General features: G+C 36.1%; 1 protein-coding gene across 1 annotated transcript in view; it reads left to right on the top strand.

The window, feature by feature from the left end:
• Positions 1-3,481: 3,481 nt before the first annotated feature.
• LOC306849590 (1-phosphatidylinositol 4,5-bisphosphate phosphodiesterase eta-2-like) overlaps positions 3,482-20,436 on the top strand; it is a gene marked incomplete at its 5' end in the record, with an annotated part of 133,334 nt that continues 116,379 nt past the window's right edge. Inside the window, 2 exons of the mRNA XM_079384748.1 lie at positions 3,482-3,704; positions 13,781-14,238. Of these exons, the coding sequence (XP_079240874.1) occupies positions 14,067-14,238 (172 nt within the window). The remainder of the gene's footprint in view (positions 3,705-13,780; positions 14,239-20,436) is intronic.

Below are 20,436 nucleotides of genomic sequence, written 5' to 3'. Positions count from 1 at the left end.
GGATGTTGCATACACTATTGTGTCTGTAATTTATTTAATTTTTAATTATAATTTTTATTCAGCAAGGATGCATAAAATGGATGAAAAGTACCAGCAAAGACATGTATATTGTTACAAAATATTTAAATAAATTTTAAATAAATGCTGTTCTTTTGATCTTTCTACTCATTAGTCCTGAAAATAATGTATGGTGGTTTCCAAAAAATAAATTCTGTTTTACAACAACCTACCGCTACTGATGATAATAATAATAATAATAATAATAATAATAATGTGGGCCTAAAAATAATAGCCTAGGGCTATCTATCTATCTATGCAAGGTGGTGTTTGGGATGTGGGGGGGCACTGGGGCCCCAACTGCAATGAACCAGCTTTGGGGGGGCCCAGCTTGCAAAAGGTTGAGAACCCCTGCTCTAGGGCATGGAGTTCCCCAGAGCTTCACTGGTTACCACTGGAGTCCTCTTCCACTCCTCCATGATGACATCACGGAGCTGGTGGATGTTAGAGACCTTGCGCTCCTCCACCCTCCATTTGAGGATGCCCCACAGATGCTCAATAGGGTTTAGGTCTGGAGACATGCTTGGCCAGTCCATCATCTTTACCCTCAGGTAAAAAAAAATTGTACCTTTAGAAAGTACAGAGAGTGCTCTTTGAGAGTGCTGCCCCAGTGACAAACTGTTGCCTTTAATACAGAGCAATGTGGTATTAGCTATTTCACCATTCCTAGCACAGCCATTGTCAACAATAGTGAAAGTGAAGTGACATACGGCCAAGTATGGTGACCCATACTCGGAATTCGTGCTCTGCATTAAACCCATCCAACGTGCACACACACAGCAGTGAACACACACACAGCAGTGAACACACACACAGCAGTGAACACACACCCACACAGCAGTGAACACACACACAGCAGAGAACACACACACACACAGCAGAGAACACACACACACACAGCAGAGAACACACACACACACAGCAGAGAACACACACACACACACCGTGAACACACACCGAGAGCAGTGGGCAGCCATTTATGCCGCAGTGGGCAGCCATTTATGCCGCAGCGCCCGGGGAGCAGTTGGGGATTCGGTGCCTTGCTCAAGGGCACCTCAGTCGTGGTATTGAGGGTGGAGAGAGCACTGTACAATCCCTGCCGGCCCAAGACTCAAACCCACAACCTTTGGATTACGAGTCCGACTCTTTAACCATTAGGCCACGACTTCCCCAATAAATATGGCTATTGCCAATGATCAATTACAAAATTAAATCCATTTATGAATCCATATATTTTATTTGCATCATTCTTCTTTATCCACTTTCCTCTCATTTGTTTTCTCTGTTTAGCTATTCACAAGTCACCTCCTTTTACAAGGCTGTTTTTTTTTTTACTCTAATGTGCTGAGATCAATCCAGACCATTAAAATTCATAACACACACACACACACACACACACACACACACTCTCTCTCTCTCACACACACACACACACACACACACACACTAAACATCTTTATTCAGCCCTTTCTTAAGGCCATAATAAGGTCAGACAGCAGTTTTTGTAAATGCTTGTGGAAGGCGGTTTACACACAGTGGCAGTCAAAGAAGCACCCCTATGTTTACACTCATTCATACTCACATGTGACTTCTTGCAGGCAGAGGCGAGGTTGTGCAGAGGGCAGCTGAGGAGACCTGAGCGCGGATGAAGCAGCAATAGAGCCATCTGAGGTAGGACAAAATTAATAATTTAATTAATTAATTGCTTGGTAAATACCAATGCACAATGTTTTTTAGTAATGCATAGGTGTTGTATTAGCAGAGAACTCCCTTTAGTTTTCAGCCAGGATTTGCGACTGGATCTAAAGTATGAAAATATTGTATTTTTCCAAAATTATCTCTGAATGTGGTTATAACTTTATATAGTATGCCTTCTGAAAAGTGTACTTAATTGTACTGAATACGCACTTGTAGTGTACTTGAACTCTTTAAAGTATAATAAAAAAACTCCACTTGTAGATCATATAATATTAATGAAATAAAAGTCCACTTAAGTGCACTTAAAGAGAGACACTTTAATGTTTCATGTTTCTTAACACGCTAAAGCACACTTTTAACAAGTGCACTTTGTAATAATTAAAAACATTGAATTATTTTAAATTACATTTTAAATTATGTCATGCTTATTTTGATGTTGACTAACATACTAAAGCGCACATGAGTGTTAGTGTGTTATTCGATATTGCATAAATTGCATCTTCATCATAACAAATGTGTAATTACAAATGTTTAAATACATGAGTACACATTTTAATAGAAATTACATTAAAGTATATTTTAGTGATACACCATACACGCTTGCCATATTTTCGAAGACTAGAAGTAATTATGAAATTACATAACATACATAAGTCCTACTTAAGTGGGTCAAAAAGCATTCTAAAGTTGCAGCTTATTGCATTTAATATAAATTTTAACTATAATACTTTTGCATTGACTTGCAAATAACATACAGTTTAAGTGTTATTACATTCAGTTCATACTTAAGTACATTCTTTTAAAGTATATTATAAGCATTCTTACAGTGACGCAAGGAATCCATGACATGGCAAAGGTCTTAAAAGTAGTTATTTGAACTATAGGATGACAATATGATATAATGTTAATGGCATTTGTGGAAAATATTGTACGATTACACAGAGAAACACGTACATATGGATAAGTGACTTTGGCAAATCAAAAGGCAATTCACAGTATTGAAGCTTAAATGAATTTGAAGGGAAGTCAAGCATATGATTCAGGTATTATGGCATAAGAAGCAAGCAGGCATTCTATTTTGGATGTAAACTCAAGTTCTTTCAAGGCACAGACACACTTTGCTCATTTAGTAACATGTGGGGCAATAAAATATCAAATGGTGTTATGGAAAGTCACTTAAAAGGACTTTGAACCCTTTTTGTGTTGATTTATGAATGCAGTGTTGGAGTTGTAGAGAAAGTGTTAGAGTGAAACATCAAGACATAGAAGAGCAGTTGCTGCACATTTAGTTGCTTCTATTAAAGAATCCCAGAGAGCGAGATTAGTCATTAAATTCATTGCATAACAGCATTTAATGTGCTAACTGATTTACCTTTAACCCATTTACCTGACGTATTTGAAACACGTCTCTACACACAAAATGATGGGATTTTAAATGTTGCATCACCGTTCTGCTCTATTAAAATGCCATTGTGCATGAAGACAGAGTTCAAAAACCTAAATATAAATGTCTATGATTTTCAATCTCAGTTTAATCCGATTTAAACAACAAAATAACTAAAGTTCCTTTAACAATCCTAATACTTGCAGACAATTTGGGTCATTTCCGATACGCTCTAGTCGTCTGCACTCCACCCCGTATCCCGCCCACCTGTGCAAAGACTCCTCTGCCCTTACTTGCCCTATTTCGACGCAGGGAAAACTATTGCTCCATAAGTGAACACCCACTGTGTACAAAGAGCTTTCAAATGACAACTTCCTTTACCTGCAGTGTGGAGCTGTGTGCCTGAAGCTTATGTCTGCAATGAAACAAGACATATTCTTTGTACAAAAGCGGATCGGAGCTATAAAATTGATGCCTGGAGAAGTGTTTTACTCAGTCTCACATCATCTCCAGATCACACTCTGAACTACCTGCATCTGTTCCCTCAAGACCCCTGTTCACAAAGGTAACGTGAGACTTCACAATACTTTTTAACACTTAGTAATGAGGACGTGAAGGAGGTTTTACTCGGACGAGCTTACTCAGGAAAGTTTGTCTGGGACATTTAACATGCCTGCACAGACGTGAAACCGGAGTAAAGATTTGGAAGTTAGTTTCTGAGTTTCACTTGGCCTTTTTTTCTCTGAGAGTTTTGTATTCTGAAACCCAACACTTCTTACTTGGGTGCTCAGGTAGAAAGAATGAGAAGAAGAAAGACAGGATGAAGTTTTGAAGGGGTTGTTGTTGTGAACTGTTGTTGTCTTTCTGTGATTGGATGTGACATTGTGTGGCTTAATCGCATCAAAACATATCCAGCTCACATTTCACCCCAAAATACGAAGAAAATAAATATTAAATTCTATTAATAATTTAAGTCCTTTTTTTTGCATAGTGAAATTATTTTCATGACACGTTTTGATATGTTGACTAAAATAATAAAATTCACATAAAACATTAATCATATTTCAGGGATAATTGAAGTAATTATGAAATTAATTACAAAGATGTATTTAAGTCCTACATTAATGGATCAAAAAGCAGTTCAGCTAACTGCATTTAATATATATTTAAATTATAGTACACTTTTATTTTAATTCAATTAACATGCAATTAAGTAACTATAGAAAATATGTTGATGAACTCTTTTTCATGACATGTTTTGATATGTTGACTGAAATGCATGTAAAATATTCATATTGCAGAGATAATAAGAGAAATTATGAAATTGATAATAAAGATGTATTTAAGACCTGGATGGTGCTTTACACTTAATATAAATGTAAATTATCATACATTTTCATTTAATTGCATTTAACATGCAACCAAATGTCTGAGAACATTACATTCAGTTGATACTTTTAAAGTATATTATTTTTTTTAAAGTATGCTAAAGTCTATTTCTTTTCACAAGGTGAATTTCATGATGAAAATGCATTTTGTTTTACTTTATTTTTAATTATTTCTATAATATCGCTGATTATTCTCAATGGATTCTCATTACTGTAACACACTAGTTTTTATTGCATATTCATTGCATATAATTTATTTCACATTACTGTCATCATTTGTTGCTGAACTGTCATGACTTTATTTAATTTTATTGTTAGGTAAAATAATCACAGGTTTCCTTGAGAGTCCTCTATATAAACATCCAAACGTGTTCTCTGCTTACTCACAGGAGAAACCTGATTTAATCTGTGTCTGTTAAACTCGCCTCAGGTTAAACATGAATCAGGCAGCCATAAATTAAAGCCTAACCGGTGTATTTAGGCGGCGAACACCCTGCTGTCATTTCAGATGTTTATGTGCAGTGGTTATAATTCATAGGAGTCACTTTGGTTCCATTTGTTTGTCCACGTGGGCGACACAGTCATGCTCCTGTTTCCTTTGGAAATCTCAGCCCAAACACACTGTGATGTGGGACGTCTTGCAAGTTGCAATGTGAACCGGTCGGTTGAAACTGTAATAAAAGCTCTATTGTGTCATGCTCTCTGTGTAGTGCTGAGCAACTCTGAGCGATCGCCGGTTACCGGCCTGCAAGCTGGTATGCCATTTACTTGTCAACACACATCTGCTGTTCGCCGTGCATCATTTCTGATCTGTTTTTCCATGCGGACACAACAAGGGAAAGAAAGAGAAACAAGTAGAAGACAGTAGAAGCCATATTTGGCTTTCTGATACTGGAATGTTGTGTGTGTTTGGTTCAGCCAGATTGGCCAGAGCTCATGTTACGTTGTGTATTGAGAGCATTGTGTTGTGCGCAGGCTTGTTCTCGGGGGATGTTCACATCAACCATGAGTCTTTGTTATTGCTTCAGAAAAAATGGCTTAACGTAGCTGAAAGCAAATAATCTGCACCTTTGATCGATAGTGATGCTCTTTTTGTCTTATATTAGTTGAAGGGAAGGAAATTAAGGACAAACATTTGCATACTCGCACTGTGTTTCCTGTCAGCGCTGTGCACACAATGGCTTTTGTGTGTCTTTCAGTAGCAGATTTAAAGAGGTGTCGGGGGTCCGAACGGACATTTTGTGAGGCAATACATCTTCCTTACTTCCTATAAAACTGAGGTTCAATCGTCTGTGCCTCTGCTTTGAACCTGAAGTGAATGAGAGAGTCTGTAAACAACAGCGCTTCTGATTCACACTCAAATCTCTGGCCTATTTCAGTCATTGAGCTTCAGATACCTTTGATGCCACATTAATATTGAATATCCAAGTAAACCTCGTGAACAAGTTACATTTCACCCCCAAGAGAAAATATTTATTTGCAGATTTCACCCTAAATACAAGTATATTCATTAAAACGTTGCTTTTGTGATCATTTTAACTGTATTGCATCCATAAGGTGATTCTCATTAGATTCCTATACTGTAATGCTGTAATTTACTGTAATATACAGTATATATTTTTAGTCTTTAAAGCAGCATAAAGGCAGTATGACAAATGCTTAATATTTAACCATTTACTGTTAATATAATGTAATTATTAATAATAATAATAATAATAAAGTATTATTAATTTATTTTGTCACATTAAACACTGAGGTGCAGAATGCACTTAATGTAATATAAATAATGTCATTATATATAATTTTGTATTTATATAGAAAAATATATAAATTATATTTTGTATGAAGAAACAAAAAAAAACTAATATATAGAAAATAGACTCTGCAAAGCAAAGCACCAAGTCCACAACCGATATAAAAAAAAATTAATCAAACATACATAATGACACAAAACAGACCACAAGTACAAACATTTCATTCATGACTTACTTGTTTTGAATCAACATACCTAATAATTATTTACAATATACAATTTGGTGAGACACAGCTTTTTCCTATTTGTTAGAGACATGCTGTATATCTTGGGATGGCTTTATTGATTCACCCATACTATATCACGTTACTTGAAGCATGTTTATATAATGCATTTAAAGGTATTCTTAACGCATTCACAGTGCCATATAATAGATTGTTGTGAATAATTTTTGTCACAGTTAATGCATGAATAGAATACATGAAGATACTCAGGTTACGCCCTTAAAGAGTATAATGCATTCATTATAACGATTAAAGTAAACTGTTGCATTAATATTTTAAGCTTAAGCCATGAATAGATAAGCATTGAATTGAATTGAATTGAATTTATTTATTTGATCAGGGACAATGCACAAAAAACATTAGTCTAAAAAAGAAGAGATGTCATGTGCCAGGTTATAGCAAAAAATGCTAATTTCCACCCGCAGTCCCTGGACAGGTTGATATTATACTTACACAAATTGTAGACTATTATAGCTATTTTAATGCAGTATAATTTTCATCATGAAGCAATGCATATAAAGCTTCAAATGCTGTTGATCACAGACAGCCCTTGTGAAAAGAAGTGATTTCTAAAAGTAAAAAAAAAGGCCCATATTGCTTTAAGCATACCTTTTACAATGCATTAAATATACAGGCATCAAGTGAAGTGTTTCCAAATAGACCTCCATTGTTTTGTCTACTGAGGAATGTAGTTGATCCTAAGCCAGACAGATTTGTTTTAGTTGTGACTGAGGGTCGTGTTTTAGAGGGAGGGGATGGTGTCATCGCCTGGTCTGTTACCTGAGGCCAGGTGTTACACGGCTGACACGACACGTCCAGTCCTGCATCCTCAGGTATCAACATGTCACGTCAAACACAACCAACACTCAAAGTGGGGTGGTGATGGCGCAGTGGATAAGACACATGCCTTTGGTGTGAGAGACCCGGGTTTGAATCCACTGTGAGACACCAATGTGTCCCTGAGCAAGACACTTAACCCTCTAGTTGCTCCAGAGGCGTGCGACCTCTGACATATATAGCAATTGTAAGTCTTTGGATAAAAGCGTCAGCTAAATGAATAAATGTAAATGTAAAGTGAACATTACAGCCATTGTTGACATGTCTCCAGCACAGCTCATGAAGTCCCACTCCTGACAGAATGGAGAATGCAATTCAGAAAGAGATCAGCGCTGATTATAATGGGAGTGTTCAGCTGCTCTCTTGCAGTGTCGATCTGACAGGTAGCCATGCAAAAATAAAAGATAAGACTTGAGGGATTACATCATTTGTTTTGAATCTCTACAGTAATATGAAAGTTTCCATTCATTCTAGGGGTGGGCGATATGGGAAAAATATCATATCACGATTTCTTTTTAGAAATATCACGATTCACGATTTTATCACGATTCTTTGTCATGTTGGTTTTACAAGTTGTCTGAGCATTACAGCCAAACTAGAAAGACAAAGCCTTTCAAGGTAACAAAAAAAAAAAAAAAAAAGACATGGCAGATATTTAGGCCAAAGTGGGCGAAGATAAAAATCTTTGTCATTATTTTATCTTTCTTATTAAAAAATAAGAACAAAGATACACATTACAAATACACATAATATACAAATAAAAGGTACAATAGGTGTATTTAGCAGAGCATTCAATATAATTGAATGAACAAATATAAAAATAAAACACTAGATAGACTGATTCCTAAAGCAACTGTATTAAAGTTTTTCAGTCAAGAATAGTGAGTGATTTTTCTCTTTGCGTTTTGTTGTTTGGTTAATATTAAATGAATAGTTCCCCCAAAACTAAATAGTCATCTGTCTGTCAATTCTGTCATAATGTTTTATTTTTATACCATCATTTACTCAAAAGTTGTTTTAAACCTGAATGAGTTTCTTTCTTCTGCTGAACATAAATGCTATTTTGAAGAAGGTGGCAAACCAAACAGTTGCTGGTCCTCAGTGACTTCCATAGGATTTGTCTTTCCTACTATCAAAGTCAATGTAGACCAGCAACTGTTTGGTTACCCTCATTCTTCAAAATATCTTATTTTGGGTTCAGCACAAGAAATTAATAGAGGTTTGGGACAACATGTGAGTGAGTAAATAATGACAGAAATAAAATTTTAGGGTGAACTATCCCTTTAATGACAGTTGATAGCATGTTTAGTGTCCTGTCCCTTTAAGAGCTGCACGCATCTAATATACAGGCACGCATCCGTTTCTCACTTAACTATTTACTTTTATTTTAGAGATAACCAACTGAGTCTGTATGTAAACCTTGTGTGTTTTGACAGTATTAGCGCAAAAGATAAGTTAGTTGAGTAATCAGGCGCTGTTAGACAGGCTTTTTAGTGCGCGTGCTTCAGGTGTATGCGCTCAGAAAAAGCACACGTCAGACCAGCGCGCGAATGAAACATTTAACCAGCAAGGCTTATGTGCAAATAATGTACATTTGCGATCGCGAATAAGTGCAGTGTCCTGTCAGAGTAACTCTACTGCTGTATGTCGTGTTGTACAGTATATAGAGATGGAGGCGCCAGAAGAACTGTAGAGAAAGAACTGTCCTGGAAAGCCCATGGCTGCTGGGTTTATGCATGTTTTGGATTCTTTTGGCTTTACTCAGCATATTAAAAATGCTACACATGTCATAAACCAATTGTATTTAATGTTACCCTATCTAGTTTTTTGGGTAATATAAAAACTACAGGTTTTAATTCTCATTGCATCTTCTCGTTTGGCTCTCAGCGAAGGCAGTCGCATTTTTTTTCCTCTCCCTACCCTTATCTCCCCTGCTTGCTCTCTCGTCTTGTCCTTGTCTAACACTTAAGAGACTCTCTCTGCACTATTCTACAAAACCGAAATTATGGATCTGATCAACTGGTCTCTTAACGCAATTGACACCATCTTCTCGACTAGAAGTTTGAGAACCCAAGTGTCCTGCTGGGACTTTCGCAGCTGGCTACACGATGGACGCATGGGAGTGGTGGCGGGTCGTGTGTCTGGCGGCTCTTTCCGTGGAGGACATTGAAGACATCTACCTATTCGGAACCATGATAACTGGGTTTCTGCTGATTGGATTAGGCTTTGCCCTGTTATCGGAGAATTCAGGAGACGGGAACAGCTGTCCAAAACCTCACAAGGCTGCCCGTCATGATTGAAGCAGTGGGCAGAGCGGTCAGCTCTGAGACAGAGACTATTAACCGCAATATGGATTCGATCACGGCTAAGCTCTCGGCTTTGGAAAGGAAAATTGATGGACAAGGAGATCAGAATGGACAATGAGAATAGCTGTGAAATTAGAAGGCAGCTGTTCGCCCAAAGACCAAACAATCTTATCTCTTTTCGGCTTCCCAAAACAACAGACAGCTTGGCAAGGTTGCTCTGGAATCTAACTCCCCGGATGAATGCTGCAGGGAGACACTCTTTCTTCCCTCCCCCCTCAACAGACATCTTGTGATTGTCGAGCGTTTGGGTTCCGGCCAAGGTCGTTTCCATGGCAATTGCTATGTCGCACCACAAATCTGTGGACTGAGACAACTTGTTAGGAGTGCCAGCGCGGCGGATCTCTAGGCACACGAACTTACACATACACACACTCATACGCTCATACATACAGATATTCATTCACCTCCCTTTACCCCCATCCAACGCCTTTGCCGCTTCTTCCCGTCAGTCTGATAAACGGGTCTGTGTTGGCGCTGTAATGGCTGCAGACCGGATGGCTGTTCGTCTGAACTGGATTACTCTCTGCAAGTTGTGTGTTCCTGTATTGATTGTGCTCTATGCTGAGGTTTTTGTCTGTTCTCACACTGTACTCCCGTTTAGGAGCATAGTGTGAGGATTATTTTTTTCTCCTTTCTTTCCTCATGTTGTGCTGTATTCTTCTCTATTGCATTTTGTTGCCTTGTACCTACATGTGCAATGACAATAAATTGAATCCAATCCAATCCAATCAACTCTCTTACGGTTGATCAGTTTTCAGATATGTTTCTTAGTAGTGAAGTATCTACAGCAATTTCAGTTGCTGCTGAACGTTCATCTAGTCCTGAAGACCTGATGTCTCTCTTTAATTCCTGTTCTGATATCCTGGATTCTATAGCTCCTTTGACATATAAATGTCCAAAATATAAATCAAAACCATGGCTGGATGACTCCACTCGTTCACTTAGACAAATTTGTCAGAAGGCAGAGCGGCGTTGGAAAAAATATCATCTTACTGTCTCTTTTGAAATTTTTAGAGAATCCCTGTTGATTTTTCAGAAGGCAGCAAAAATGGCTAGAGCTAAATACTTTTCTGATATTATTAATAAACATTATCATACTCCTAAAATTTTATTTAGCGCTATAAATTCAATAATTAACCCCCGTCTCTTATGGAGTAGAACAATCAACAGTTATTTGTGAGAGATTTTTGAGATTTTTTTATTGAAAAGGTAGCTGGCATTCGATCCTCATTTGATCCCTTTTGTTCTAGTTCTTTGGATGACTGTTCAGTTTCTACAACTAAGCTGTACAGTTTTCAGCCTGTGTCTTTATCAGAGTTAGGGGACTTAGTGAAGCAGACAAAATCTTCAACTTCGCTTTATGATGTTGTTCCGTCTGACTTTCTTAAAGAGGCTTTTGATATAGTTGGTCCTAGTATTCAAGTAATTATTAATTCCTGCTTAGTTTCCGGCACTGTTCCTGCGTTTTTGAAGCATGCAGTTGTCCAGCCATTGCTTAGAAAACCCAATGCCGATATTAATTGCTTGAATAACTATCGTCCTATTTCAAAACTCCAATTTATTTCAAAAATACTGGAAAGAGTTGTTCTATCACAGTTACTTCCATTCTTAAATTCAACCCATATACTTGAACCTTTTCAAACAGGTTATACTACCCACCACAGCACTGAAACAGCTTTGTTAAAAGTGTTGAATGATTTGTTACTGTCAGCTGATTCTGGAGATAATGCAGTTTTGGTTTTATTGGATCTGAGTGCCGCTTTTGATACAGTAGATCATAATATCCTTCTGTCACGCCTTGAACATTGGGTGGGCATAAAGGGTACAGCACTTTGCTGGTTCAAGTCATATCTCAAATCTAGGTCATTTTCAGTGTCTGTTGGCCAGTTTATTTCATCATCTACCTCTCTTTTCTGTGGAGTCCCTCAGGGGTCCATTTTAGGGCCATTGCTATTTAATTTGTATATGCTTCCACTTGGTAATATCATAAGGAAATATAAAATCTCTTTTCATTTGTATGCCGATGATTCTCAGCTGTATCTTCCTTTAAAATCTCGTGATTCTGTGCAGTCTCTCATTGACTGTCTTGAGGATATTAAATGCTGGATGTCAAATAACTTCCTGCAACTCAACAATGATAAAACTGAGGTGATTTTCTTTGGTCCCTCTAAAACAAGAAATTATGTTGCTGGGAACTTAGAAAACCTCACGCCATATATTAAGTCTCAGGTCAAAAATCTGGGTGTTATCTTTGATTCTGAGCTTTGTCTTGAGAAACAAATTAGCTCAGTTGTTAAGAACAGTTATTATCAGCTGAGGATCATCTCCAGACTTAAATCATTGCTTTCTTTTCAAGATCTGGAAATAGTCATTCATGCTTTTATCACATCACGCCTGGATTATTGTAACTCGTTATATGTTGGTCTTCCACAATCTTCATTGTCACGGCTGCAGATAGTTCAGAACGCGGCGGCCAGACTGTTAACCGGCACCAAAAATCGTGACCATATTTCGCCAGTTTTAGCATCTCTTCACTGGCTACCTGTTTTTTTTAGAATTCAGTTTAAAATTTTACTTATTGTTTTCAAAGGTCTTAATGGACATGCTCCATCTTATATTTCGGAACTAATTAATTTGCATTCAACGCCCAAGGCCCTTAGGTCGGCAAATAAATCTTTATTACATGTTCCTCGGTCACGCCTTAAATCAAAAGGAGACAGAGCCTTTGCAGTCGCCGCTCCACGTTTGTGGAATCAGTTGCCACATGACATTAGGTGTGCTTCTTCTCTATTTACTTTCAAGTCCAGACTTAAGACACATTTTTATTCTCTCGCATTTCCGGGCTATTAATTCAGTGTGTACATTTTTTGTTGTTAATGTTATTTTATTATTATTGTTGTTATTTTAATTGTATTCTATTTTAGTATTTGTTTTATTGGTTGTGTTCAGCACTTTGGTCAGTGTAATGCTGAATTTAAATGTGCTCTATAAATAAAACTTACTTACTTTCTGTGATACACTTCACTGTGTGTTTCTGGGACATGTTACCATGGTAATACTATATTATACTGGGCATGGTACCAAGTGAATGACATTTTTTTTTGAAAATGCACCATGGCAATAGATTTTGTTTTGGTTTTGTCACTATGTCACTACGATAATATATTATGTTTTTTGGACCTGTACAATAACAGTCTTTCGACATGTACCATGCTAAAACAATTTTGTGATGCATAAATATGGTTCAGTAAAAGTCAGTATATATCATATATCGTGGCAAATTTTTAGGGAGTGTGTTTTAAAACTGACATTAATGAAAAAAATAGAAGTATTACAGAGTTTAGACTCAGTCACATTTTACAATCTTTGTATTTGATTGGAAAACTGGAATTCAAATCGACAGAAACAAGTGTGCATTTGTATGCACTATATTTTGAAGTACCACAGTATTGCGCTCTTTTACTGCCATTGTAGACCTGCTTTATGTGAAGCACATCAGGAGTTTATATGGTTTAGTCCAGCCTTATTTGTCGTCAATCTTATGTGACCAGGAACCAGCATTATTGTTTTATGCTAAACTACTTTTTACGTATTTTTAGGTCCTTTGCCATACCACAGATTCTCTGATTCAGTACATCCATTTAGTGATGGATTTACACACAAAGCTGACACAGTCAGTCTTTAAAAAGCCATATAACATTCAATGAAGGACAGCTTAACTACTTTTCGATATTAATAAAATACACAATGTATTTTGTATATAATGTATTTTAATATATATATATATATATATATATATATATATAGTTATTATATTGTCCTTGTTACATGTACTTACTATTATAATAACAATAATTTATGCATAATTAATATTACTCTGTATATATAGCCTATATATATTTATTTATATACAGTATATAGCTTTCAAATAAAAATTCTAGTGTAAGTAAATGTTTATAAATTGTTTGTGTGAAAGTCTTGCTCTGTGTTCACAGGTGTGCTTCCCTCTGCAGGTGTGGTTTTGCTGCAGGTCATTGGCACACTGACCTCGTGTCTACAAGTCAATTACTGGCTGTGAAGCTCCGTCAGATAGTTGTACCACACCTTCAACCACAATCACTGAACGTGAACTGCTGAACGTCCTGCTGTACACTGGAAACCAGAAGATCTTCTATATCAAGTGCACCAACGGATAACTTTGTCAGGAATCTGTAGAACCGGAATCACATATGACTGTTTCTGGGGCTGCTGAATGCATTTGCATGTGAATTTCTTCTGAATGAAAACAATCTAAGCAATATGGATACAGTATCTCTGAACACCTCCCTGTTCTCTGGCAGTCAGAGCATCAGTACGGATTCTCCTAATTTGTCCATGAGATCTGTGAGCTTCATCAATGACACGGATTCGTCCCGCAGCAGCACACTCTTACACTGGAACTTCTTCCTGGGTGCCAACTACATCAGTGTGGGTGAGTCAAACTTGTTTTTATAAAGAAAAAAAGGGAACAATTCTCACTATTAAATAGTTGCTTATTAGCATGCATATTAGCACACAAAAAGGAAAGCATGCATATTAGCGAAAAAAGGAAAGAAAAAAAAAATTGGTTCAAGGAGAAGTTCAACCGAACGTCATTACAGGTTGTTATAAACCCATTTTGTCAGAAGAACACAAAAGTAGAAATGTTTAAAGCTTCATAAAGCTTATACAGCAACAGATAACAGGGACCATCTCTGTCATAAAACACACAACCTAAATATATAAATCCCTTCCTTCAAATCTTGTGTCTGCATATTTATATTCATTTACACTAAATTGAATAATTCAGTAATGACAGAACCTTTTTTTGATGAACAATTCCTATTCCCGGCTATTTTCTTTGCTCTTCCCATATAGCAAAAACAAAAGCATATATTTTCAAATATATTTTTAAGTATATTTCAAAATATACAAAAAAATGCAAAAATATATTTGCATAAATATATTTTCTACCAATATATTTTTGGACTGTTTTTTAAAATAATTTTGAATATATATCGCAAATATATAAATATTTTTAAATGCATTTAAAAATTTTACTTTGCTCTATATATTTCAGTCCAAGAAAATACATTTGCATGTCACATGAATAAAAACTTGACTAAAAGTTGTCTATAACGCCTGTGATCTTACTTCAGTAAGGAAAATAAAAAATTAAAATAAATTTAAAATGCCCCAAAAAATGCAAAAATATGAAATATCATTAAATCATTATAAATCCAGTTTTGATCTCTAGCAGGCCACCTGCATTTGTATCTAGCCTAAATATAGGCAACTGTAAACTGGAAATGTATTCTCTTTCCCCTGAAATATATTTAGAAATGTATTTTGGCATATGAAGTTTGAAACGAAATATATATTTTTTATTTCATAAATATATGTCATTGAGCGTATCTGTTTGCAAAATATATTTCAAATATATTTGGCCACAAACAATAAAATAAATAAATAATTGTATTTTATTTTATTTTTTTGTTATGGCCAAAATATGTTTGTAATACATGCTAAATATATTTAGCAAACAGATAAGCTCAATGACATATATTTATATGAAATAGAAAATATATTTAGGTTCAAACTTCATTATTGGGGGGTTGTAGGGATGAATATTTGTATGAAGGAATGCTTTCAAACTCAAGCATATTTTGGAATGTTTGGGGTCAATGCTGCTAGTTTGGGTTTGATTTATTAGAGATTTGTGTTCCATAATATTTGTAGCTAAAGTCAACAAGTATTTCTAGAGACTGAACACAGAGCTCTGCCACCCAGATTCTTCTCAAACTTGTTGTAATCTCTTTTTTTCTTCTGCTAAAAGATGTTGAACATGTCCTGAATCACCACGAATCACTCATTATTCACAGAGCTCTTGAAGTGTATGTTTCTGATAACTGATAACTGTCTGTGGTGCAGCGATCAGTTCACTAGGTGCGTCTGACTCATTGGTGTATGTGAGGTTATCTCTCAGATCAGCTAATCGCATAGTACAGAGTCTCAATCAGATAAACGGCTGCTGCTGACAATCCTCAGACTTTCAGGATTTGTGTTTTGTGGTTTGTGTAAAGCCCCCATGGCATTAAAAAGTGATGATTGCACAAGTGAACATTGAGGAAACAGTGGAAGGGCTCTTTAGGACACAATTACCACACAGTGGTAGCATTAGTAATGTTGCACATAGGAAATTAGTGTTTGTATCCCATTATTTGGGCTTAAAAATATGAGTTATATGGATAATATACACAGTTTATGATACAAATTGTAATAATATTCTGGGTTCAAAATAAGTAACAGACTTTCAGTATTTCCAAGTCTATGGAGAAAGATACTTCACCAGGATAAATGTTACTATCGCAATGTTTTGCAAGTATAGTCATAAGTGCCCCTATTATGGCTTATGGAAGGTTCATATTTTGGTTTTCAGAGTCGCCAACAACACTTTGGCATGCATGCAAGGTCAAAAAGCACTTTTATTGTCTTATAATATGCATTTATTTTTACCTTAGTTGCTCAACGACTCCCAAACGAGTCGTTCAACGATTCAATTTTCCAAACCCCTCCTCTGTGAGCTCACTGCTGTTTTGTGTTCAGCTGTTTTTACCGCGATTTTTACCGCTCCAAAAGTGCCACCTAGTGGCAAAGAATGAATTTGCATTTTCATTCACACCAACGTTTAAAGACCAACAAGTGGGCGCCTGGGCGGGCAATATGCTAATATTTCATGTTGATGTCAACATGAAACAGCTTGGGATTCGTTTTAAAAACGACTCGTTTCAATGATTCAGAGTCGACTCTTTCTTTTCAGAGACAATAACTTTATACACGGTGCACTTTCAGATTTAAAACTTTGCAGGATGTTTTCATTCATTTAGAGCTGTTACACACTGCATGAAAGATCATTTTCAAAAATCCATAATAGGGGCACTTTACCATAATGTGTAATCATGACACTAACACGTCCCATAGTCTTCCATCAAGTTAATTACTGTAAAAGTCATATTTGTTTATTTTTTATAAACTAAAGGATGAGTGGAAACTACTGTCTGTAGTAATAGCAGTATGTCACATATGAGTCAAAACTGAAAATTCCTTTAGTTCCACTTAATTGTATTACCAGTATCAGTATTTGAGTTATTTCTGTTCAAGTGTTTCCTACTCTTAATAAGTTCTAAATTCCCTGTTGAAAAAACAGCATATGCTGGTTAGGTTTTGAAGCATGGATGCTGGTTTGAGCTGGTTTAAGATGGTCCTTAGCTGGTCATGTGCTAGTCCTAAACTGGTCCCTCCTGCTCAGGACCAGCACATGACCAGCTCAAGCCAGCATCCAAACTTCATGCTGTTTTTTTCAACAGGGTTGCCATGACACATCTCTTGTGATGTTAATTTCTGCATCACAGACATGTAAATGTTAGGAAGTTAATTACCGTGAACAGTTCTCTTGGATGTATTAAGCTTACATGTGTTTGCTGTCTCAATTACTGCTAAGTACTTGCTGAATTTGACTCCCAAATGAAAACGATTTGCAACATCATCAGGATTCCCCAACACTGACACAGCGACACATTTCATTTAAAGGTCACTTTAAAGCTGTCATATGAGATCAGGCACACTTGATTTATTTTGACAACATGCTTTATAGATTATTGAATCCCTGGCGGCTGTGTGAGCATTAGATAATTCCCCTCACAAAAATCTACATCGCTCATTTACTTGAAGGAATTCAGAGTTGTGCTCACTAGGGTTGTGCCACATTTAGAACTGGGGCCTCATTTATTAGATTTCATTCTAAAAGTGTACATAGGTACAAAAGCTCGATTACGCCGGAACCTGCGCAAAAATCCCTTTATAAATCCCAGTCAGGGGAAGATTGTGCGTACGTGCATCTCCTCCCTGAAATCACTGCTGGATACTCGGTGGTCCAACTGTCCATTGTCTGTTTTGAATAGGTCCAACGATAATAAGTTATATTAATAAAATACAAATATTTTCTCATAACATGAGATCTGCCGTTTAAAGATTAATTATTGTGCACCTATAGCACTCCTCGCTGTCATTAAAACATAGCATGCCACAGGAAAGTGATCAGGCGCATCCATGACAAATATGCCTAATTTTTGTTTAACTTCTGCATAATGACTTTACATTATGAGAGTGGAATATTTCATGTAAATGTGTATATCGACATGAAAACAGAGTTTAAAATCGTTGTTTACTTCATTAATTTTCTCACTCCTGGAAAAAGAGTTTGTACGCATGGGTGCAGGTCTGCAAATTTTCCCGTCAAGTTTGTTTTTATAAATCCCCCTTTTGCGTAGGATGTGGCGTACGCCTCTTTCAGGGCAGGTTTTGTGCGTACACCACGGTTATAAACTGAGAATTAGATGTCCATTTAATTCCAGAATTTCAGCAACTTTTAGATTTGTGTATTATTTAAATCTGTGTAATATGAATGCAAACTTTAAGAAATATTAATGTATAATTGTAATCATTTATATTGTTTTCTATTTAAATATGTGACATTTCATATAATTAATGTTATATTTTGTTTTGGGTTATGGTGGAATAATACTTTACATTAATTTACCCTGCAGCAAACAATGTGAAGCATTATACATTACATTATCAATCATTTATTTATTCTATGTTTTCTTGCAAAACTTCTGTCGGAATAATGAAAATCCTCTTTAATAATGGATTTCTGTAGATCAGCAAATTTAGTAACACTTAAGGGACCAATTCTCACTATTAACTAGTTGCTAATTAACAGGCATTTTATAAGCATGGCTGTTTATTACTCATAAAGCACATATTATTTCCTTATTCTGCATTAGCACTAACTATTATAATTACATGCAAGCACCCTAAATCAAACACTAATCCTAATCCTAACCATATAGTAAGTACATGTAGTTAATTAATGTTACTCAGTACTTAAATGTATAATTATGGAAGCCTGTTTCTTAAAAAAAGGTTATTGTGACTTTTTATGCCTTTTTTCACAGAATTGTGAGATATAAACTCTTGCGAGTTCTAAAGTCAGAATTGCAACACTTTAAAATAAAGTGTAACCATATATTGTCATAAGATCATCTGTAACTTCACCAGGCTTTCATAGCACTCTGGATAAAATTCTTAAAGTTTTGTTACACTTATCAATGATAACTTGCCTCCGCATGTTCTGTGTGAAGGATAACGCAAGTAACAAAAGTTTCCGCGCACTGAAGCTCCTTATATTTGTTTAATACCACCTTAAATTCTTTGATCTCGGTTTAACTGTGAGTTCATGGGCGAACACATCAGTTCACTTCCAATCTTTGTCAAACTTTCCACTTCTGATTCCATTGGTAACTTGTCCCAACAGGCCATTGTCAGAAGCCCGTTGAAACGACTAGCACAAAAGCAAATAAAACCGTAGCCCCATTCATCATCATCATCATCTGCTGACAGAACATCTCACTGCTACAGACTCCCTGCGGCCCGTCAGCGTTCATGCACTGATTACTCACTGGGCTCCATGACACTTCCTGTTAGGGCATATTTTTGTCATACTTTCAGATTTTGATGCATATTGTACATCACACACCTTTACACACAGCATATTATTAACAGTGAAAGTAAAGCTCCTTTCACAGATTTGGAAGTTGGAAGAAACAGTCTGAGGTTTTTTTTGTTTCGTTGTTGTTTTTTTTGCTCTTGGTCAGATGTTTTCATTCAAATCTAAAGATTTTGATTGCATCATTCAGATGCCTTTTCTTATTATCCAATAGAGGGCAGAATTTGTCATTTTGTGGTCTTTCAGTAGATCTAATGTTAACGACTGTTCAGAACGGCACATTATCATATCACTCTTACTATTTCTGCAGGATTAAGTATACGGTGGCCGAGAAGTGCAAAACTGCACATATTATGTGAATTTTGTGTATGCATATAAAATATGACCTACTGCATTTGCACAATGCAGTTCCACACTGTCTTTTAACCTTTGTGGGACATTTGAACATTGAAATGCAAAAAAAAAAAAAAACATTTAAATACTATGACTTCACTGAAAAAAGAAAATAGAAAAAGAAAAAAAGGAACTGTTTTCATTCATTAGGGCTAGTAAATTTCACAAATAATTGCAAAGAAATGGCAAGTAACACATTGAACTAAACATTGAACTAAAGACTGAGATGTATTTTCTTGTATAATAATTTTTATAACTTGGATTTGTTTTTTTTTTCAGTGTTGGACTGCTGATACATTTCCACTGACAGTACACCATTAATTTAATCAGTAATCATATTTAATTATTCTAGCTACAATAGTTTGCCTTAAATTCCTATAAAAAGTCTAAAACTAATAGTATAGTGTCTGTAGCGATCAGCAGCAAAATGTATCACTTGCTACTGAATCTTTCATCTTGATTGACACGTACAGCTGCTCTGTGCCTTTAAGACACATTCATAGACACGAGTCCCAGCGTAAATCATTTCTATTTCAGCGGCGCTGTGTAGAGATGGAATAGCAGATCCCTGGGTGTTCAATTGCAATCCACTCTGAAAGTCATTAATAAACAATTACCTAAGAGCATTTTCTTTGAAATCTGAATTTTGAATAAAACAATACATACCAAAACACATATAGCCTATCACTA

The sequence above is a fragment of the Barbus barbus genome (assembly GCF_936440315.1).
Source record: "Barbus barbus genome assembly, chromosome: 29".
Taxonomy (NCBI): Eukaryota; Metazoa; Chordata; class Actinopteri; order Cypriniformes; family Cyprinidae; genus Barbus; species Barbus barbus.
Note: the sequence above shows the minus strand (reverse complement) of the source record. Positions and strands in the feature narration are given on the sequence as shown.